Source organism: Oncorhynchus masou, chromosome 2 (assembly GCF_036934945.1).
Source record: "Oncorhynchus masou masou isolate Uvic2021 chromosome 2, UVic_Omas_1.1, whole genome shotgun sequence".
In the NCBI taxonomy this organism is placed as follows: Eukaryota; Metazoa; Chordata; class Actinopteri; order Salmoniformes; family Salmonidae; genus Oncorhynchus; species Oncorhynchus masou.
In genome coordinates, this window is record NC_088213.1 from 8507822 (window position 1) to 8530722 (window position 22901).

General features: G+C 48.0%; 1 protein-coding gene across 1 annotated transcript in view; it reads right to left on the bottom strand.

Annotated features, from left to right (window-relative positions):
- Positions 1 to 22901, bottom strand: part of LOC135552417 (ubiquitin carboxyl-terminal hydrolase 8-like) — a 35792-nt gene that overhangs the window by 12161 nt on the left and 730 nt on the right. The window contains exons 2-8 of the mRNA XM_064984016.1: positions 20590 to 20605; positions 20131 to 20170; positions 19474 to 19645; positions 19114 to 19276; positions 18463 to 18604; positions 15674 to 15954; positions 13741 to 14241 (exon numbers count right to left, since the gene is read on the bottom strand). Of these exons, the coding sequence (XP_064840088.1) occupies positions 13741 to 14241; positions 15674 to 15954; positions 18463 to 18604; positions 19114 to 19276; positions 19474 to 19645; positions 20131 to 20170; positions 20590 to 20605 (1315 nt within the window). The remainder of the gene's footprint in view (positions 1 to 13740; positions 14242 to 15673; positions 15955 to 18462; positions 18605 to 19113; positions 19277 to 19473; positions 19646 to 20130; positions 20171 to 20589; positions 20606 to 22901) is intronic.

The window sequence follows — 22901 nt, forward strand, 5'->3', positions numbered from 1 at the left end:
GACAGCTATCGGTAGTATTTAAATGCCCAGTCAAAAGGGGGACAGCTATCGGTAGTATTTAAATGCCCAGTCAAAAGGGGGATAGCTATCGGTAGTATTTAAATGCCCAGTCAAAAGGGGGATAGCTATCGGTAGTATTTAAATGCCCAGTCAAAAGGGGGACAGCTATCGGTAGTATTTAAATGCCCCGTCAAAAGGGGGACAGCTATCGGTAGTATTTAAATGCCCAGTCAAAAGGGGGACAGCTATCGGTAGTATTTAAATGCCCCGTCAAAAGGGGGACAGCTATCGGTAGTATTTAACTGCCCCGTCAAAAGGGGGACAGCTATCGGTAGTATTTAAATGCCCAGTCAAAAGGGGGACAGCTATCAGTAGTATTTAAATGCCCCGTCAAAAGGGGGACAGCTATCGGTAGTATTTAAATGCCCAGTCAAAAGGAGTACAGCTATCGGTAGTATTTAAATGCCCAGTCAAAAGGAGTACAGCTATTGGTAGTATTTAAATGCCCAGTCAAAAGGGGGATAGCTATCGGTAGTATTTAAATGCCCAGTCAAAAGGGGGACAGCTATCGGTAGTATTTAAATGCCCAGTCAAAAGGGGGACAGCTATCGGTAGTATTTAAATGCCCAGTCAAAAGGAGTACAGCTATCGGTAGTATTTAAATGCCCAGTCAAAAGGGGGATAGCTATCGGTAGTATTTAAATGCCCAGTCAAAAGGGGGACAGCTATCGGTAGTATTTAAATGCCCAGTCAAAAGGGTACAGCTATCGGTAGTATTTAAATGCCCAGTCAAAAGGGGGACAGCTATCAGTAGTATTTAAATGCCCAGTCAAAAGGGGGATAGCTATCGGTAGTATTTAAATGCCCAGTCAAAAGGGGTACAGCTATCGGTAGTATTTAAATGCAGGGACAAAGGGGGATAGCTATCGGTAGTATTTAAATGCCCAGTCAAAAGGGGGATAGCTATCGGTAGTATTTAAATGCCCAGTCAAAAGGGGGACAGCTATCGGTAGTATTTAAATGCAGGGACAAAGGGGGATAGCTATCGGTAGTATTTAAATGCCCAGTCAAAAGGGGTACAGCTATCGGTAGTATTTAAATGCCCAGTCAAAAGGGGGATAGCTATCGGTAGTATTTAAATGCCCAGTCAAAAGGGGGACAGCTATCGGTAGTATTTAAATGCAGGGACAAAGGGGGATAGCTATCGGTAGTATTTAAATGCCCAGTCAAAAGGGGGACAGCTATCGGTAGTATTTAAATGCAGGGACAAAGGGGGATAGCTATCGGTAGTATTTAAATGCCCAGTCAAAAGGGGGACAGCTATCGGTAGTATTTAAATGCAGGGACAAAGGGGGATAGCTATCGGTAGTATTTAAATGCCCAGTCAAAAGGGGGACAGCTATCGGAAGTATTTAAATGCCCAGTCAAAAGGGGACAGCTAACGGTAGTATTTAAATGCCCAGTCAAAAGGGGGACAGCTATTGGTAGTATTTAAATGCCCAGTCAAAAGGGGGACAGCTATTGGTAGTATTTAAATGCAGGGACAAAGGGGGACAGCTATCGGTAGTATTTAAATGTCCAGTCAAAAGGGGTACAGCTATCGGTAGTATTTAAATGCCCAGTCAAAAGGGGGACAGCTATCGGTAGTATTTAAATGCAGGGACAAAGGGGGATAGCTATCGGTAGTATTTAAATGCCCAGTCAAAAGGGGGATAGCTATCGGTAGTATTTAAATGCAGGGACAAAGGGGGACAGCTATCGGTAGTATTTAAATGCCCAGTCAAAAGGGGGATAGCTATCGGTAGTATTTAAATGCCCAGTCAAAAGGGGGATAGCTATCGGTAGTATTTAAATGCCCAGTCAAAAGGGGGACAGCTATCGGTAGTATTTAAATGCAGGGACAAAGGGGATAGCTATCGGTAGTATTTAAATGCCCAGTCAAAAGGGGGACAGCTATCGGTAGTATTTAAATGCCCAGTCAAAAGGGGGATAGCTATCGGCAGTATTTAAATGCCCAGTCAAAAGGGGGACAGCTATCGGTAGTATTTAAATGCCCAGTCAAAAGGGTACAGCTATCGGTAGTATTTAAATGCCCAGTCAAAAGGGGGATAGCTATCGGTAGTATTTAAATGCCCAGTCAAAAGGGGGGATAGCTATCGGTAGTATTTAAATGCAGGGACAAAGGGGATAGCTATCAGTAGTATTTAAATGCCCAGTCAAAAGGGGGATAGCTATCGGTAGTATTTAAATGCAGGGACAAAGGGGGATAGCTATCGGTAGTATTTAAATGCCCAGTCAAAAGGGGGATAGCTATCGGTAGTATTTAAATGCCCAGTCAAAAGGGGGATAGCTATCGGTAGTATTTAAATGCAGGGACAAAGGGGGATAGCTATCGGTAGTATTTAAATGCCCAGTCAAAAGGGGGATAGCTATCGGTAGTATTTAAATGCCCAGTCAAAAGGGGGATAGCTATCGGTAGTATTTAAATGCCCAGTCAAAAGGGGGATAGCTATCGGTAGTATTTAAATGCCCAGTCAAAAGGGGGATAGCTATCGGTAGTATTTAAATGCCCAGTCAAAAGGGGGATAGCTATCGGTAGTATTTAAATGCAGGGACAAAGGGGGATAGCTATCGGTAGTATTTAAATGCCCAGTCAAAAGGGGGATAGCTATCGGTAGTATTTAAATGCCCAGTCAAAAGGGGGGGATAGCTATCGGTAGTATTTAAATGCCCAGTCAAAAGGGGATAGCTATCGGTAGTATTTAAATGCCCAGTCAAAAGGGGGATAGCTATCGGTAGTATTTAAATGCCCAGTCAAAAGGGGGATAGCTATCGGTAGTATTTAAATGCCCAGTCAAAAGGGGGACAGCTATCGGTAGTATTTAAATGCCCAGTCAAAAGGGGAACAGCTATCGGTAGTATTTAAATGCCCAGTCAAAAGGGGGACAGCTATCGGTAGTATTTAAATGCCCAGTCAAAAGGGGGATAGCTATCGGTAGTATTTAAATGCCCAGTCAAAAGGGGGATAGCTATAGGTAGTATTTAAATGCAGGGACAAAGGGGGATAGCTATCAGTAGTATTTAAATGCCCAGTCAAAAGGGGGATAGCTATCGGTAGTATTTAAATGCAGGGACAAAGGGGGATAGCTATCGGTAGTATTTAAATGCCCAGTCAAAAGGGGGATAGCTATCGGTAGTATTTAAATGCCCAGTCAAAAGGGGGATAGCTATCGGTAGTATTTAAATGCAGGGACAAAGGGGGATAGCTATCGGTAGTATTTAAATGCCCAGTCAAAAGGGGGATAGCTATCGGTAGTATTTAAATGCCCAGTCAAAAGGGGGATAGCTATCGGTAGTATTTAAATGCCCAGTCAAAAGGGGGATAGCTATCGGTAGTATTTAAATGCCCAGTCAAAAGGGGGATAGCTATCGGTAGTATTTAAATGCCCAGTCAAAAGGGGGATAGCTATCGGTAGTATTTAAATGCAGGGACAAAGGGGGATAGCTATCGGTAGTATTTAAATGCCCAGTCAAAAGGGGGATAGCTATCGGTAGTATTTAAATGCCCAGTCAAAAGGGGGATAGCTATCGGTAGTATTTAAATGCCCAGTCAAAAGGGGGATAGCTATCGGTAGTATTTAAATGCCCAGTCAAAAGGGGGATAGCTATCGGTAGTATTTAAATGCCCAGTCAAAAGGGGGATAGCTATCGGTAGTATTTAAATGCCCAGTCAAAAGGGGGACAGCTATCGGTAGTATTTAAATGCCCAGTCAAAAGGGGAACAGCTATCGGTAGTATTTAAATGCCCAGTCAAAAGGGGGACAGCTATCGGTAGTATTTAAATGCCCAGTCAAAAGGGGGATAGCTATCGGTAGTATTTAAATGCCCAGTCAAAAGGGGTACAGCTATCGGTAGTATTTAAATGCAGGGACAAAGGGGGATAGCTATCGGTAGTATTTAAATGCCCAGTCAAAAGGGTGACAGCTATCGGTAGTATTTAAATGCCCAGTCAAAAGGGGGACAGCTATCGGTAGTATTTAAATGCCCAGTCAAAAGGGGTACAGCTATCGGGAGTATTTAAATGCCCAGTCAAAAGGGGGACAGCTATCGGTAGTATTTAAATGCAGGGACAAAGGGGGATAGCTATCGGTAGTATTTAAATGCCCAGTCAAAAGGGGGACAGCTATCGGTAGTATTTAAATGCCCAGTCAAAAGGGGTACAGCTATCGGTAGTATTTAAATGCCCAGTCAAAAGGGTGACAGCTATCGGTAGTATTTAAATGCCCAGTCAAAGGGGGATAGCTATCGGTAGTATTTAAATGCAGGGACAAAGGGGGATAGCTATCGGTAGTATTTAAATGCCCAGTCAAAAGGGGGATAGCTATCGGTAGTATTTAAATGCCCAGTCAAAAGGGGGACAGCTATCGGTAGTATTTAAATGCCCAGTCAAAAGGGGTACAGCTATCGGTAGTATTTAAATGCCCAGTCAAAGGGGGATAGCTATCGGTAGTATTTAAATGCAGGGACAAAGGGGAACAGCTATCGGTAGTATTTAAATGCCCAGTCAAAAGGGGGACAGCTATCGGTAGTATTTAAATGCCCAGTCAAAAGGGGGACAGCTATCGGTAGTATTTAAATGCCCAGTCAAAAGGGGGACAGCTATCGGTAGTATTTAAATGCCCAGTCAAAAGGGGGACAGCTATCGGTAGTATTTAAATGCCCAGTCAAAAGGGGGACAGCTATCGGTAGTATTTAAATGCCCAGTCAAAAGGGGGACAGCTATCGGTAGTATTTAAATGCCCAGTCAAAAGGGGGACAGCTATCGGTAGTATTTAAATGCCCAGTCAAAAGGGGGACAGCTATCGGTAGTATTTAAATGCCCAGTCAAAAGGGGGACAGCTATCGGTAGTATTTAAATGCAGGGTTCTCCTGTTGCTTCACTAGAACGTTTACGGTAGGCGATGGTAGAACAAATAAAGAAAAATAAAAAATATATATTAAAAAATAAAATTAAAATTCGCAAACTTGGGGATCAAACGTCCCATAGTGCCATTTGCGTCCCGCCATTTCCAACAGCGGTTGAGACCATGCACCCTGGATGCAGAAACAAACTCATACATAAATACTGAAGCTTTTTCTAAAACAACAACATGCCATAATGAGGTGGTGGTTCAGAGTGGTGATTATATACCTTGGGTATGACATAGTCATCAACTGTTCTATGCTTTAACGTCCCAGGCTGACGACTCCTCTTTACATCACCACTAAGCTTCAGGGGGGAGGGAGCCTGGGGTTTGGGAGGGACACAACACAGCGCAGCTCACATCATTTCACTGTACAGATGAGCTTTATGGGTATCAGTGAGATTGATGGGCTGTATATTAGGACAGTGGTTCTCCAAATCTCTCCTCAGGAACCCCCCTGGTGTTTCACAAATGTAACCCTAAACTAGCTCACCTGATTCGCCAGGTCTAGGGCCTGACGATTGATTAGCCAGGTCTAGGGCCTGACGATTGATTAGCCAGGTCTAGGGCCTGGACGATTGATTAGCCAGGTCTAGGCCTGACGATTGATTAGCCAGGTCTAGGGCCTGACGATTGATTAGCCAGGTCTAGGGCCTGACGATTGATTAGCCAGGTCTAGGGCCTGACGATTGATTAGCCAGGTCTAGGGCCTGACGATTGATTAGCCAGGTCTAGGGCCTGACGATTGATTAGCCAGGTCTAGGGCCTGACGATTGATTAGCCAGGTCTAGGGCCTGACGATTGATTCGCCAGGTCTAGGGCCTGACGATTGATTCGCCAGGTCTAGGGCCTGACGATTGATTCGCCAGGTCTAGGGCCTGACGATTGATTCGCCAGGTCTAGGGCCTGACGATTGATTAGCCAGGTCTAGGGCCTGACGATTGATTAGCCAGGTCTAGGGCCTGACGATTGATTCGCCAGGTCTAGGGCCTGACGATTGATTCGCCAGGTCTAGGGCCTGACGATTGATTAGCCAGGTCTAGGGCCTGACGATTGATTAGCCAGGTCTAGGGCCTGACGATTGATTAGCCAGGTCTAGGGCCTGACGATTGATTAGCCAGGTCTAGGGCCTGACGATTGATTAGCCAGGTCTAGGGCCTGATGATTGATTAGCCAGGTCTAGGGCCTGATGATTGATTAGCCAGGTCTAGGGCCTGATGATTGATTAGCCAGGTCTAGGGCCTGATGATTGATTAGCCAGGTCTAGGGCCTGATGATTGATTAGCCAGGTCTAGGGCCTGATGATTGATTAGCCAGGTCTAGGGCCTGATGATTGATTAGCCAGGTCTAGGGCCTGATGATTGATTAGCCAGGTCTAGGGCCTGATGATTGATTCGCCAGGTCTAGGGCCTGATGATTGATTAGCCAGGTCTAGGGCCTGATGATTGATTAGCCAGGTCTAGGGCCTGATGATTGATTAGCCAGGTCTAGGGCCTGATGATTGATTAGCCAGGTCTAGGGCCTGATGATTGATTAGCCAGGTCTAGGGCCTGATGATTGATTCACCTAGTCTAGGGCCTGATGATTGATTCACCTAGTCTAGGGCCTGATGATTGATTCACCTAGTCTAGGGCCTGACGATTGATTAGCCAGGTCTAGGGCCTGACGATTGATTAGCCAGGTCTAGGGCCTGACGATTGATTAGCCAGGTCTAGGGCCTGACGATTGATTAGCCAGGTCTAGGGCCTGACGATTGATTAGCCAGGTCTAGGGCCTGACGATTGATTAGCCAGGTCTAGGGCCTGACGATTGATTAGCCAGGTCTAGGGCCTGACGATTGATTAGCCAGGTCTAGGGCCTGACGATTGATTAGCCAGGTCTAGGGCCTGACGATTGATTAGCCAGGTCTAGGGCCTGACGATTGATTAGCCAGGTCTAGGGCCTGACGATTGATTAGCCAGGTCTAGGGCCTGACGATTGATTAGCCAGGTCTAGGGCCTGACGATTGATTAGCCAGGTCTAGGGCCTGATGATTGATTAGCCAGGTCTAGGGCCTGATGATTGATTAGCCAGGTCTAGGGCCTGATGATTGATTAGCCAGGTCTAGGGCCTGATGATTGATTAGCCAGGTCTAGGGCCTGATGATTGATTAGCCAGGTCTAGGGCCTGATGATTGATTAGCCAGGTCTAGGGCCTGATGATTGATTCACCTGGTCTAGGGCCTGATGATTGATTAGCCAGGTCTAGGGCCTGATGATTGATTAGCCAGGTCTAGGGCCTGATGATTGATTAGCCAGGTCTAGGGCCTGATGATTGATTAGCCAGGTCTAGGGCCTGATGATTGATTAGCCAGGTCTAGGGCCTGATGATTGATTAGCCAGGTCTAGGGCCTGATGATTGATTAGCCAGGTCTAGGGCCTGATGATTGATTCACCTAGTCTAGGGCCTGATGATTGATTCACCTAGTCTAGGGCCTGACGATTGATTAGCCAGGTCTAGGGCCTGACGATTGATTAGCCAGGTCTAGGGCCTGATGATTGATTAGCCAGGTCTAGGGCCTGATGATTGATTAGCCAGGTCTAGGGCCTGATGATTGATTAGCCAGGTCTAGGGCCTGATGATTGATTAGCCAGGTCTAGGGCCTGATGATTGATTAGCCAGGTCTAGGGCCTGATGATTGATTAGCCAGGTCTAGGGCCTGATGATTGATTAGCCAGGTCTAGGGCCTGATGATTGATTAGCCAGGTCTAGGGCCTGATGATTGATTAGCCAGGTCTAGGGCCTGATGATTGATTAGCCAGGTCTAGGGCCTGATGATTGATTAGCCAGGTCTAGGGCCTGATGATTGATTAGCCAGGTCTAGGGCCTGATGATTGATTAGCCAGGTCTAGGGCCTGATGATTGATTAGCCAGGTCTAGGGCCTGATGATTGATTCACCTAGTCTAGGGCCTGATGATTGATTAGCCAGGTCTAGGGCCTGACGATTGATTAGCCAGGTCTAGGGCCTGACGATTGATTAGCCAGGTCTAGGGCCTGACGATTGATTAGCCAGGTCTAGGGCCTGACGATTGATTCACCTAGTCTAGGGCCTGACGATTGATTCACCTGGTCTAGGGCCTGACGATTGATTAGCCAGGTCTAGGGCCTGACGATTGATTAGCCAGGTCTAGGGCCTGACGATTGATTAGCCAGGTCTAGGGCCTGACGATTGATTAGCCAGGTCTAGGGCCTGATGATTGATTAGCCAGGTCTAGGCCTGATGATTGATTAGCCAGGTCTAGGGCCTGATGATTGATTAGCCAGGTCTAGGGCCTGATGATTGATTAGCCAGGTCTAGGGCCTGATGATTGATTAGCCAGGTCTAGGGCCTGATGATTGATTAGCCAGGTCTAGGGCCTGATGATTGATTAGCCAGGTCTAGGGCCTGATGATTGATTAGCCAGGTCTAGGGCCTGATGATTGATTAGCCAGGTCTAGGGCCTGATGATTGATTAGCCAGGTCTAGGGCCTGATGATTGATTAGCCAGGTCTAGGGCCTGATGATTGATTAGCCAGGTCTAGGGCCTGATGATTGATTAGCCAGGTCTAGGGCCTGATGATTGATTAGCCAGGTCTAGGGCCTGATGATTGATTAGCCAGGTCTAGGGCCTGATGATTGATTAGCCAGGTCTAGGGCCTGATGATTGATTAGCCAGGTCTAGGGCCTGATGATTGATTAGCCAGGTCTAGGGCCTGATGATTGATTAGCCAGGTCTAGGGCCTGATGATTGATTAGCCAGGTCTAGGGCCTGATGATTGATTAGCCAGGTCTAGGGCCTGATGATTGATTAGCCAGGTCTAGGGCCTGATGATTGATTAGCCAGGTCTAGGGCCTGATGATTGATTAGCCAGGTCTAGGGCCTGATGATTGATTAGCCAGGTCTAGGGCCTGATGATTGATTAGCCAGGTCTAGGGCCTGATGATTGATTAGCCAGGTCTAGGGCCTGATGATTGATTAGCCAGGTCTAGGGCCTGATGATTGATTAGCCAGGTCTAGGGCCTGATGATTGATTAGCCAGGTCTAGGGCCTGATGATTGATTAGCCAGGTCTAGGGCCTGATGATTGATTAGCCAGGTCTAGGGCCTGATGATTGATTAGCCAGGTCTAGGGCCTGATGATTGATTAGCCAGGTCTAGGGCCTGATGATTGATTAGCCAGGTCTAGGGCCTGATGATTGATTCACCTAGTCTAGGGCCTGATGATTGATTCACCTAGTCTAGGGCCTGATGATTGATTCACCTAGTCTAGGGCCTGATGATTAGTTGACAAGTTGAATCAGGTGTGCCAGGTTTGGACCGGCTGGAGGTCCCCTAGGAGAGATTTGGACCTGCTGGAGGTCCCCTAGGAGAGATTTGGACCGGCTGGAGGTCCCCGAGGAGAGGTTTGGACCGGCTGGGGGTCCCCGAGGAGAGGTTTGGGCCGGCTGGGGGTCCCCGAGGAGAGGTTTGGGCCGGCTGGGGGTCCCCGAGGAGAGATTTGGGCCGGCTGGGGGTCCCCGAGGAGAGGTTTGGACTGGCTGGGGGTCCCCGAGGAGAGGTTTGGACCGGCTGGGGGTCCCCGAGGAGAGGTTTGGACCGGCTGGGGGTCCCCGAGGAGAGGTTTGGACCGGTTGGGGGTCCCTGAGGAGAGGTTTGAGAACCACTGCAGTAGGATATGGGTTACACATGGGATGGGCTTATCAGATTTCCGCTGGTCATTGGGGACAGACGACTTACTAACTGGTGGCTAATAGATAGTATCCAGTTGTGGATACTATCAGACAGGTGAGATGGATGGGGTTCATATTAAGAGATGGGTTGGCTATGGGATGGGCTTACTGGCGTTGGGCTGGAAAGGTACAGTAGAGACTGGGAGAAACGGTTAGATGCTTCGTGTCTCTTTCAGCATCACAGAAACAGAGACTCACTGCCACAGGCAGACGGAGAAAGTAGGCCGGCCCTCCTTGAAGTCTCGTAGTTTGATGCATTGCGCTCTTTTTGGTTATAAAGCCCTTTGGCATAAACGTCCGTCATAATTGACCTCATTGGTAACCTTCAGACGTACAAGTTACCAGACCTGGACTCAGGGATAGCTAACCCTGGAGATCATTCTCCATCGAGTTAGGTCAATCTGCGTTTAGTCTTTTGGCACCACTCATGTGGAATGATCTCCAAAAGTCCTTCAAGTTGGTGGAGATGGAAAAATGACTTGTGTCATGCACAAAGTACACGTCCTATCCAACTTGCCACAGCTATAGTTTGTTATTATTAACAAGACATTTGCGGAGTGGTTGAAAAACGGGTTTTAATGACTCCAACCTAAGTGTATGTAAACTTCCCACTTCAACTGTTCAAAAGTTTGGAGTCACTTAGAAATGTCCTTTTTGAAAGAATAAAATAACATCAAATTGATCGGAAATACAGTGAAGACATTGTTAATGTTGTAAATGACTATTGTAGCTGGAAACGGCTGATTTTTAAAATGGAATATCTATGAACATAGGTGTACAGAGGCCCATTATCAGCAATCATCACTCCTGTGTTCCAATAACACGTTGTGTTAGCTAATTCAAGTTTATCATTTTAAAAGGCTAATTGATCATTAGAAAACCCCTTTGCAATTATATTAGCACAGCTGAAAACTGTTGTCCTGATTAAAGAAGCAATAAAACTGGCCTTCTTTAGACTAGTTAAGAATCTGGAGCATCAGCATTTGTGGGTTCGATTACAGGCTCAAAATGGCCAGAAACAAAGCACCTTCTTCTGAAACTCGTCAGTCTATTCTTGTTCTGAGAAACGAAGGCTATTCCATGCGAGAAATTGCCAAGAAACTGAAGATCTTGTACAACGCTGTGTACTACTCCCTTCACAGAACAGCGGAAACTGGCTCTAACCAGAATAGAAAGAGTGGGAGGCCCCGGTGCACAACAGAGCAAGAGAACATTAGAGTGTCTAGTTTGAGAAACCGACGCCTCACAAGTCCTCAACTGGCAGCTTTATGAAACAGTACCCGCAAAACAACAGTCTCAACGTCAACAGTGACAAGGCGACTCCAGGATGCTGGCCAATATCTACACTGTATTTCTTATTCAATGAACCATAAACAATTCATGAACATGCACCTGTGGAATGGTCGTTAAGACACTAACAGCTTACAGACCACAAGGTCACAGCTATGAAAACTTAGGACACTAAAGTGGCCTTTCTACTGACTCTGAAAAACACAAAAAGAAAGATGCCCAGGGTCCCTGCTCATCTGCGTGAACGTGACTTAGGCATGCTGCAAGGAGCCACGAGGACTGAAAATGTGGCCAGGGCAATAAATTGCAATGTCCGGACTGTGAGACGCCTAAGACAGTGCTACAGGGAGACAGAACGGACAGCTGATTGTCCTCGCAGTGGCAGACCACGTGTAACAACACCTGCACAGGATCAGTACATCCGAACATCACACCTGCGGGACAGGTACAGGATGGCAACAACAACTGCTCGAGTTACACCAGGAATGCACAATCCCTCCATCAGTGCTCAGACTGTCCGCAATAGGCTGAGAGAGGCTGGACTGAGGGCTTGTAGGTCTGTTGTAAGGCAGGTCCCCACCAGACATCACCGGCAACAATGTTGCATATGGGCACAAACCCACCGTCGCAAGACTGGCAAAAATTGCTCTCCACTGACGAGTTGTGATTCTGTCTCACCAGGGGCGAGCGGATTCGCATTTATCGTTGAAGGAATGAGAGTTACACCGAGGCCTGTGCTCTGGAGCATGATTGATGTACTCTGGAGCGGGATCGATTTGGAGGTGGAGTGTCCGTCATGGTATGGGGTGGTGTGTCACAGCATCATCGGACTGAGCTTGTCGTCATCGCAGGTGATCTCAACGCAGTGCGTTACAGGGAAGACATCATCCTCCCTCATGTAGTACCCTTCCTGGAGGCTCATCCTGACATGACCCTCCAGCATGACAATGCCACCAGCCATACTGCTCGTTCTGTGCGTGATTTCCTGCATGACAGGAACGTCAATGTTCTGCCACGGCCAGCGAAGAGCCCGGATCTCAATCCCATTGAGCATGTCTGGGACCTGTTGGATCAGAGGGTTAGGGCCATTCCCCCCAGAAATGTCCGGGAACTTTCACGTCCCTTGGTGGAAGAGTGGGGTAACATCTCACAGCAAGAAATCTGGTGCAGTCCATGAGGAGGAGATGCACTGCAGTACTTAATGCAGCTGGTGGCCACACCACTCCAGAAACTGTTACTTTTGATTTTGACCCCCCCTTTGTTCAGGGACACATTTTTCCATTTCAGTTTTTGTCTCAGTTGTTGAATCTTGTTATGTTCTTACAAATTCTTACACAGGTTAAATTTGCTGAAAATAAACGCAGTTGACAGTGAGAGGATGTTAAGAGTTTAGTTGGGTTACAATATTTGGGGAGCAGAAGCCAGAGGGTGTGTAGTATAATTGATGTGAATATAGATGTGTATAGGAGTCATTGTTGTGTATTGATGTGTTTGACAGGTCATTATTGTAAATAAGAATCTGTTCTTAATTGACGTACCTGTATAAGTAAAGGTAACCCAAACCGGCTGTGCTCCATCATGCATACATTTATTTTGTCCCCCCACACCAAACACGACCACGACACGCAGGTTAAAATATCAAAACAAACTCTGAACCAATTACATTCATTTGGGGACAGGTCGAAAAGTATTAAACATTTATGGCAATTTAGCGTGCACTTGCTAGCTAATTTGTCCTATTTAGCTAGCTTGCTGTTGCTATAGTTAATTTGTCCTGGGATATAAACATTGAGTTGTTTTTTTACCTGAAATGCACAAGGTCCTCTACTCCGACAATTAATCCACACATAAATCGGTCAACCGAATTGTTTCTAGTCATCTCTCCTCCTTCCAGGCTTTTTCATCTTTGAACTTATATGGTAATTGGCATCTAAACTGTCATAGTATTACCACAACAACCGGCAACACAGTTCGTCTTTCAATCACCCACGTGGGTATAACCAATGAGGAGATGGCACGTGGGTACCTGCTTCTATAAACCAATGAGGAGATGGGAGAGGCAGGACTTGCAGCGTGACCTGCGTCACAAATAGAACTGACTTCTTTTTAGCCCTTGGCAACGGAGACGCTCGTGGACGCGGGCGAGCCGTGTAGGTGCAATAATTGAATAACATACATTTCTATATTTATTTTGCGACGTGAGCGTTGTAGTCAGGGTATAACAGGGTATAATGACAGACACTGGCCTCCGGAGTGGCGCAGTGGTCTAAGGCTGTGCCACTCGAGATTCTGGGTTCGAATCCAGGCTCAGTCGCAGTCGGCCTCGACCGGGAGAACAACTGGCCCAGCGTCGTCTGGGTTAGGGGAGGTTCTGTCCTTGTCCCATCGCGCACTAGCGGTGGGGGGGTGCAGTGCACGCTGACCCGGTCACCCAGTGTCTGTGTTTCCGACACTGGTGTTTCCTCCAACACATTGGTGCGGATGGCTTCCAGGTTAAGTCCAGTTTAAAGTGGGCATTGTGTCAAGAATCCGTGCGGCTTGGTTGGGTTTCGGAGAACGCACAGGAGTTGCAGCGACTAACTACCAATTGGATACCATTAAATTGTTCACTCCTCATGGTTTAAAAAAAGACTGGTGTGAGAAAGATGGTGGAAACTCCCTCCTCCCATGCGTGCACCAAACCAAAGCTTTAAATGACATGAGTGAATGCAGCCGCAGATAAACAGAGACACTGACCTTAATCTCAGTGACGATACGGTTGGGAGCCGGCGAGTCCAGAGAATCACCGTTGGTTGGCGTATCCTCCCTCTGCTCCTTCCCCCTCTTCTCTCGCTCTTCCCTAACCCCGTTCTCCTTCTCCTCCTCTGCCTTGTGTCTCTCCAACCTCTTCCTCTCCTGAGTCCTGTTCTCTTCCTCTTTCCTCCTCTCCATCTCCTCATTTTCGTTCTCCCGGGCGTTCCTCTCTCTCCACTCCTCCTCCTCGGTGCGGCGTTCCTGTTTGCGTTGTTCCTGCTCTCTCCGGGCCTTCTCCGTCAGAGCAGCCGTCTCTGTGTGGATCTGACCTCGTTCCTCGTCCGTCAGCAGCACCGCCGGGTCAAAGGCCGGTTTGACCGAGCGGTTGGGTTGGGGTACAGACGGGCCATTCTGGGAGGAGGGGGGCAGGTCCCTGGGGAGGGCATCCAGGGGGGGTTTAGACCCGCCTGAGACTCTGACTGATGGCTTCTTGGTACGGTCAATCTGGGGGAGCGAGGAACGGCAGGAGAGGGGAGGGGGGTAACAAACAGGAAGGATTAAGCTTTTAATTAGACATTTGAAGAACAATAAAAAGCAGAAATTAAAGTTTTGAGTTTATTTATTTTTTACGGGGACAGTGCACATTAAATCAACGTTTCTGTAAAAGTGACGGTTTTAGCCAGCCGGCTAATTTTCAACCACAGTCCCTGGGCAGGTTAAGTGGTGACATTAACAGTCTTTCTGGACTACTGAGAACTAGGAAAAAGCTATAAATATCTCATTGTGACGTTCTCTTGAAATATATTTGAAGGGATAGTTGACCCAAATGACAATTGGTTTCCTTTACCCTGTACGCCGTCTCAATGTATGAGAACGATCCATGATTTAGTTTAGTTTTCCCTGGCACTGTTTTCAAAACGCTATTGGTTTTATGACTTGTGTCACAAATCCAATGCAAGCCATGGTACGTAATACATGACCATTTTTCCACATGGGGTGGCAGGGTAGCCTAGTGGTTAGAGTGGAGGGGCGGCAGGGTAGCCTAGTGGTTAGAGTGGAGGGGCGGCAGGGTAGCCTAGTGGTTAGAGTGGAGGGGCGGCAGGGTAGCCTAGTGGTTAGAGGGAGGGGCGGCAGGGCAGCCCTAGTGGTTAGAGGGAGGGGCGGCAGGGCAGCCTAGTGGTTAGAGTGGAGGGGCGGCAGGGTAGCCTAGTGGTTAGAGTGGAGGGGCGGCAGGGTAGCCTAGTGGTTAGAGTGAGGGGCGGCAGGGTAGCCTAGTTGTTAGAGTGGCGGGGGGCAGGGTAGCCTAGTGGTTAGAGTGGAGGGGCGGCAGGGTAGCCTAGTGGTTAGAGTGGAGGGGCGGCAGGGTAGCCTAGTGGTTAGAGGGAGGGGCGGCAGGGTAGCCTAGTGGTTAGAGTGGAGGGGCGGCAGGGTAGCCTAGTGTTAGAGTGGCGGGGCGGCAGGGTAGCCTAGTGGTTAGAGTGGAGGGGCGGCAGGGTAGCCTAGTGGTTAGAGTGGAGGGGCGGTAGGTAGCCTAGTGGTTAGAGTGGAGGGGCGGCAGGGTGGCCTAGTGGTTAGAGTGGAGGGGCGGCAGGGTAGCCTAGTGGTCAGAGTGGAGGGGCGGCAGGGTAGCCTAGTGGTTAGAGCGTTGGACTAGTAACCGGAAGGTTGCAAGTTCAAATCCCCGAGCTGACAAGGTACAAATCTGTTGTTTTGCCCCTGAACAGGCAGTTAACCCACTGTTCCTAGGCCGTCATTGAAAATAAGAATTTGTTCTTAACTGACTTGCCTGGTTAAATAAAGGTAAAATAAATAAATAAATAATGAAACCAATGTCATCTTGTGATTTGGGTAAACTATCCTTTTAATATATTTAAAAAGCTAAATATTTATTGAATGAATGATAAAAACAAACAAATGCATGAGCTCGTGCAGTAACCTGTGGGATGTGCTTGGATGTCCCTCCAGGCTGGCTGGGGGTCCCTGGCCCGGCTCCAGGGTCCTTCTTGCTGTGGTCTACTCCAGGGTGAGTGAACCCTGTGTGGGGTGAGTCTGTGGCGTCAGCCTCCATCCATGTGGAGGGGGTCAGATCCTCCAGGGGGGCTCCGTTCACCTGTACGCTACCCAGGGAGGCAGGGGGAGCCTGGGGTTCAGGGTCCGGCTCTGGGGGAGGAGGGGTTGGAGGTTTGGGCTCCTCCAGTGACGGGTAGCTGAAGTTCACTGCTCAACAGAAAACATGAACAAGTAATGCTACAATAACTCCTACTGAAGTCATGGTTTGACTCTAACTGAATCCAGAGGTCTAAACCAAATCACATGTTATTGGTCACATACACACGGTTAGCAGATGTTATTGGTCACATACACATGGTTATCAGATGTTATTGGTCACATACACATGGTTATCAGATGTTATTGGTCATATACACAGATGTTATTGGTCACATACACATGGTTAGCAGATGTTATTGGTCACATGGTTAGCAGATGTTATTGGTCACATACACATGGTTATCAGATGTTATTGGTCATATACACAGATGTTATTGGTCACATACACATGGTTAGCAGATGTTATTGGTCACATGGTTAGCAGATGTTATTGGTCATATACACAGATGTTAATGCGAGTGTAGTGAAATGCTTGTTCTCCTAGTTCTGACAGTGCAGCAATATCTAACAATTCCACAACTACCTTATACACACACATCTAAGTAAAGGGATGGAATAAGAAATATAAGTTCACATACACCTTAGCCAAATACATTTAACCTCAGTTAACAATTCCTGATTTTTAATCCTAGTAAAAATGCCCTGTCTTAGGTCAGTTAGGATCACCACTTTATTTTAAGAATGTGAAATGTCAGAATAATAGTAGAGAATTATTTATTTCTGATCTTATTTCATCACATTCCCAGTGGGTCAGACATAATTTGCAAATAAATTCATTAGAAATCCTACAATGTGATTTCCTACATTTTTTTTCTTCTCAAATTACAGACCTCTACATGCTTTGTAGGTAGGAAAACCTGCTAAATTGGCAGTGTATCAAATACTTGTTCTCCCCACTTGATGTCTACGACCCTACCCTGGGTTCAATTACACCAGGAGAAAAATGAGATCTCAAAGTTGAACACCATGTTAAAACGGAGCTAACTGACAATGTGGGATCAATTCCATCAACACCACACGGCACCATGCTGAAGTAGCATATCAACTTAAAAAGGAAAGACTAACTCATTTTGAATGTTACATCCAATTTGTGAATCTCTGACTGATGTTCTATCGATTCCTGGGGTCGTGTCATGGTTTCATGTGTCTCTGAGCTAGTCACCGTTCAAGCAGGCAGCGTCCTACCGGCTGTATTTCTACAGACAGAGTCCTACCGGCTGTATTTCTGCAGGTAGAGTCCTACCGGCTGTATTTCTACAGGCAGCGTCCTACCGGCTGTATTTCTGCAGGCAGAGTCCTACCGGCTGTATTTCTGCAGACAGAGTCCTACCGGCTGTATTTCTACAGACAGAGTCCTACCGGCTGTATTTCTACAGGCAGAGTCCTACCGGCTGTATTTCATACCGGCTGTATTTCTGCAGGCAGAGTCCTACCGGCTGTATTTCTACAGGCAGAGTCCTACCGGCTGTATTTCTTACCGGCTGTATTTCTACAGGCAGAGTCCTACCGGCTGTATTTCTACAGGCAGAGTCCTACCGGCTGTATTTCTGCAGACAGAGTCCTACCGGCTGTATTTCTACAGGCAGAGTCCTACCGGCTGTATTTCATACCGGCTGTATTTCTGCAGGCAGAGTCCTACCGGCTGTATTTCTACAGGCAGAGTCCTACCGGCTGTATTTCTACAGGCAGAGTCCTACCGGCTGTATTTCTACAGGCAGAGTCCTACCGGCTGTATTTCTACAGGCAGAGTCCTACCGGCTGTATTTCTACAGACAGAGTCCTACAGGCTGTATTTCATACCGGCTGTATTTCTGCAGGCAGAGTCCTACCGGCTGTATTTCTACAGGCAGAGTCCTACCGGCTGTATTTCTACAGGCAGAGTCCTACCGGCTGTATTTCTACAGGCAGAGTCCTACCGGCTGTATTTCTACAGACAGAGTCCTACCGGCTGTATTTCTACAGGCAGAGTCCTACCGGCTGTATTTCTACAGGCAGAGTCCTACCGGCTGTATTTCTACAGGCAGAGTCATACCGGCTGTATTTCTACAGACAGAGTCCTACCGGCTGTATTTCTTGCTTGAACGGCGAATAGCTCAGTGCTGTGGTGTGTTTGGGGTACAGACAGAAATATGTGAAAGTGGTCCGCTGTGGGAGGGTGTTATAGCTGTTTGTTCGGGGATTAGGGTTAAGGTAAGGGTTAAGGGGTACTCACGCTGTGGGAGGGTGTTATAGTTGTGTGTTCGGGGGGTTAGGGTGAGGGGTAAGGGTTAAGGGGTACTCACGCTGTGGGAGGGTGTTGGAGCTGTGTGTTCGGGGGGTTAGGGTTAAGGTAAGGGTTAAGGGGTACTCACGCTGTGGGAGGGTGCTGTAGCTGTGTGTTCCGGGGTTAGGGTTAAGGTAAGGGTTAAGGGTACTCACGCTGTGGGAGGGTGTTGGAGCTGTGTGTTCAGGGGATTAGGGTTAAGGTAAGGGTTAAGGGGTACTCACGCTGTGGGAGGGTGTTGGAGCTGTGTGTTCAGGGGATTAGGGTTAAGGTAAGGGTTAAGGGGTACTCACGCTGTGGGAGGGTGCTGTAGCTGTGTGTTCGGGGTGGTCTGACTTTGGCGTTGGATGTGTACATGGGGTAGAAGAGGAGCCAGCTCTCATAGCCTCCCTCCAGAACCATGGGCTCACTACGCAGGATAGTGGTACTGTCCCACTGTGAAGCACACATTACCTCAATGAAACACACTGACTGAGGAAACACACATTACCTCAATGGAAACACACATTACCTCAATGGAAACACACATTACCTCAATGGAAACACACTGACTGAGGAAACACACATTACCACAATGGAAACACACATTACCTCAATGGAAACACACATTACCTCAATGGAAACACACATTACCTCAATGGAAACACACATTACCTCAATGGAAACACACTGACTGAGGAAACACACATTACCTCAATGGAAACACACATTACCTCAATGGAAACACACATTACCTCAATGGAAACACACATTACCACAATGGAAACACACATTACCACAATGGAAACACACATTACCACAATGGAAACACACATTACCTCAATGGAAACACACATTACCACAATGGAAACACACATTACCACAATGGAAACACACATTACCACAATGGAAACACACTGACTGAGGAAGCATTGCAGGGAACACACATTCCTACGCTATGTTACCTTGTAGAGAGCATCTTTGAGGCTTTGTAAGGTGCTTCCCAGTTTGAGGTCTGTAACAGAGCTGAACCAGTCCAGTAGGATGATGTAATCTACGAACCCCCGTCTCTTCCACGTCTCTCTGGACGCATCAGGTAGATTGGCCTCAATCTGGTTCACTGTGATGCTGTGAGAACAGAATCATGACCTGTTACCCTGTGCAGGGGTGCACAACACACGGCCCACGGGCTGAATGTGGCCCCAGAGAAGACCGCTTGTAGCCCGTAGTGATTATTAGTCATTTTTAATACATTTATTTGGGCATGGTCAGAGCGGAGACCTGGATCAACCATAAAACCCTCCGCCCCATCGCTCCCTCCGTACCCAGGGTTGATAGCCTCCTCTGGGACACTGATGACAGTCTGGGTGGGGACCTGGATCTGTGAGTCCTGGAAGTCTCGGAGGCAGCGGGCGTCCATCACAATCACCGTAATGGCCTGGTCCCTCATCATCTTGAACAACCCCTCTGCTGTGATCCCTCCTGCTGACACCGCAGCTAGGGAGGTACAGAGGGAGGGAGGTAGGGAGGGAGGTACGGAGAGAGGGAGGTACAGAGGGAGGGAGGTACGGAGAGAGGGAGGTAGGGAGGGAGGGAGGTACGGAGGGAGGGAGGGAGGTACGGAGGGAGGTACGGAGAGAGGGATGTACGGAGAGAGGGAGGTACGGAGAGAGGGAGGTACGGAGAGAGGGAGGTACGGAGAGAGGGAGGTACGGAGAGAGGGAGGTACGGAGAGAGGGAGGTACGGAGAGAGGGAGGGAGGGAGATACGGAGGGAGGGAGGTACGGAGGGAGGGAGAGAGGTACGGAGGGAGGGAGGTACGGAGGGAGGTAGGTACAGAGGGGATAATAAAATATGGATAAATCAATAAACATCAACCTGTTGTGTAAAACAACTTATATTCATGTCATAACTTCGTATTACCTCAAATTCTGAAACCTTTGAAAAAGCATTTGAGTCAGTTTGCTGGTCACCATCCTTACCTTTTGAAGTTACATTTTTCAGCTCCTTCTGCTCTTTTACCTAGAACACAGAACATTACAACTGAGACCACAGCATCTTAAAGGACCAACTCTCAACCACAACAACTGGTGCTGACAGGGGTGGTGTCGACAGGGGTGGTGTCGACAACTGGTGTACACAGGGGTGGTGCCGAACAGGGGTGGTGCCGACAGGGGTGGTGCCGACAGGGGTGGTGCCGACAGGGGAGGTGCCGACAGGGGAGGTGCCGACAGGGGTGGTGCCGACAGGGGTGGTGCCGACAGGGGTGGTGCCGACAGGGGAGGTGCCGACAGGGGAGGATGTAAACAGGGAGGTTGTAAACAGGGAGGATGTAAACAGGGAGGATGTAAACAGGAGGATGTAAACAGGGAGGATGTAAACAGGGAGGATGTAAACGGGAGGATGTAAACAGGGAGGATGTAAACAGGGAGGATGTAAACCTGGGAGGATGTAAACCTGGGAGGATGTAAACGGGGAGGATGTAAACGGGGAGGATGTAAACGGGAGGATGCAAACGGGGAGGATGTAAACGGGAGGATGTAAACGGGAGGATGTAAACAGGGAGGATGTAAACAGGGAGGATGTAAACAGGGGGATGTAAACAGGGGGGATGTAAACAGGGGGATGTAAACAGGGGGATGTAAACAGGGAGGATGTAAACAGGAGGTTGTAAACAGGGAGGATGTAAACAGGGAGGTTGTAAACAGGGAGGATGTAAACAGGAGGATGTAAACAGGGAGGATGTAAACAGGGGGTTGTAAACATGGAAGATGTAAACAGGGAGGATGTAAACAGGAGGATGTAAACAGGAGGATGTAAACAGGGAGGATGTAAACAGGGAGGATGTAAACAGGGAGGATGTAAACAGGAGGATGTAAACAGGAGGATGTAAACAGGAGGATGTAAACAGGGAGGATGTAAACAGGGAGGATGTAAACAGGGAGGATGTAAACAGGAGGATGTAAACAGGGAGTAAACAGGGAGGATGTAAACAGGAGGATGTAAACAGGGAGGATGTAAACAGGAGGATGTAAACAGGAGGATGTAAACAGGAGGATGTAAACAGGAGGACGTAAACAGGAGGATGTAAACAGGGGGACGAAACAGGAGGACGTAAACAGGGAGGACGTGGGAGGACGAAACAGGGAGGACGTAAACAGGGAGGACGAACAGGGAGGACGTAAACAGGAGGACGAAACAGAGAGGATGTAAACAGGGAGGAGGATGTAAACAGGGAGGATGTAAACAGGAGGATGTAAACAGGAGGATGTAAACAGGGAGGATGTAAACAGGAGGATGTAAACAGGGAGGATGTAAACAGGAGGATGTAAACAGGGAGGATGTAAACAGGAGGATGTAAACAGGAGGATGTAAACAGGAGGATGTAAACAGGAGGATGTAAACAGGGAGGATGTAAACAGGGAGGATGTAAACAGGGAGGATGTAAACAGGAGGATGTAAACAGGAGGATGTAAACAGGGAGGATGTAAACAGGAGGACGTGAAACAGGAGGACGTAAACAGGAGGACGTAAACAGGAGGATGTAAACAGGAGGACGTAAACAGGGAGGACGTAAACAGGAGGACGAAACAGGGAGAGACGTAAACAGGGAGGACGTAAACAGGGAGGACGTAAACAGGGAGGTGCCGACGGATAAACAGGGAGGACGTAAACAGGAGGACGGGAGGACGAAACAGGGAGGACGTAAACAGGAGGACGAAACAGGAGGACGAACAGGGAGGATGTAAACAGGGAGGATGTAAACAGAGGATGTGTACAGGAGGACGTAAACAGGAGGACGTAAACAGGGAGGACGTGAAACAGGGAGGTTGTAAACAGGGAGGACGTAAACAGGGAGGACGTAAACAGGGAGGTTGTAAACAGGGAGGTTGTAAACAGGGAGGTTGTAAACAGGGATGATGTAAACAGGGAGGACGTAAACAGGGAGGATGTAAACAGGGAGGACGTAAACAGGGAGGATGTAAACAGGGAGGATGTAAACAGGGAGGACGTAAACAGGGAGGACGTAAACAGGGAGGATGTAAACAGGGAGGATGTAAACAGGGAGGATGTAAACAGGGAGGATGTAAACAGGATGTAAACAGGAGGATGTAAACAGGGAGGATGTAAACAGGGAGGATGTAAACAGGAGGACGTAAACAGGGAGGAGGATGTAAACAGGGAGATGTAAACAGGGAGGATGTAAACAGGAGGATGTAAACAGGAGGATGTAAACAGGAGGATGTAAACAGGAGGACGAAACAGGGAGGACGAAACAGGAGGACGAAACAGGGAGGATGTAAACAGGAGGACGTAAACAGGGAGGATGTAAACAGGAGGACGTAAACAGGGGAGGGGATGTAAACAGGGAGGATGTAAACAGGGAGGATGTAAACAGGGAGGATGTAAACAGGAGGATGTAAACAGGAGGATGTAAACAGGAGGATGTAAACAGGAGGACGTAAACAGGGAGGACGTAAACAGGAGGACGTAAACAGGAGGACGTAAACAGGGAGGACGTAAACAGGGAGGATGTAAACAGGAGGACGTAAACAGGGAGGATGTAAACAGGGAGGACGTAACAGGAGGACGTAAAACAGGGAGGACGCCGAAACAGGAGGATGTAAACAGGGACGGGAGGACCGAAACAGGGAGGACGTAAACAGGAGGACGTGGAAACAGGGAGGACGTAAACAGGAGGACGGAGAACAGGGAGGACGTAAACAGGGAGGACGTAAACAGGGAGGACGTA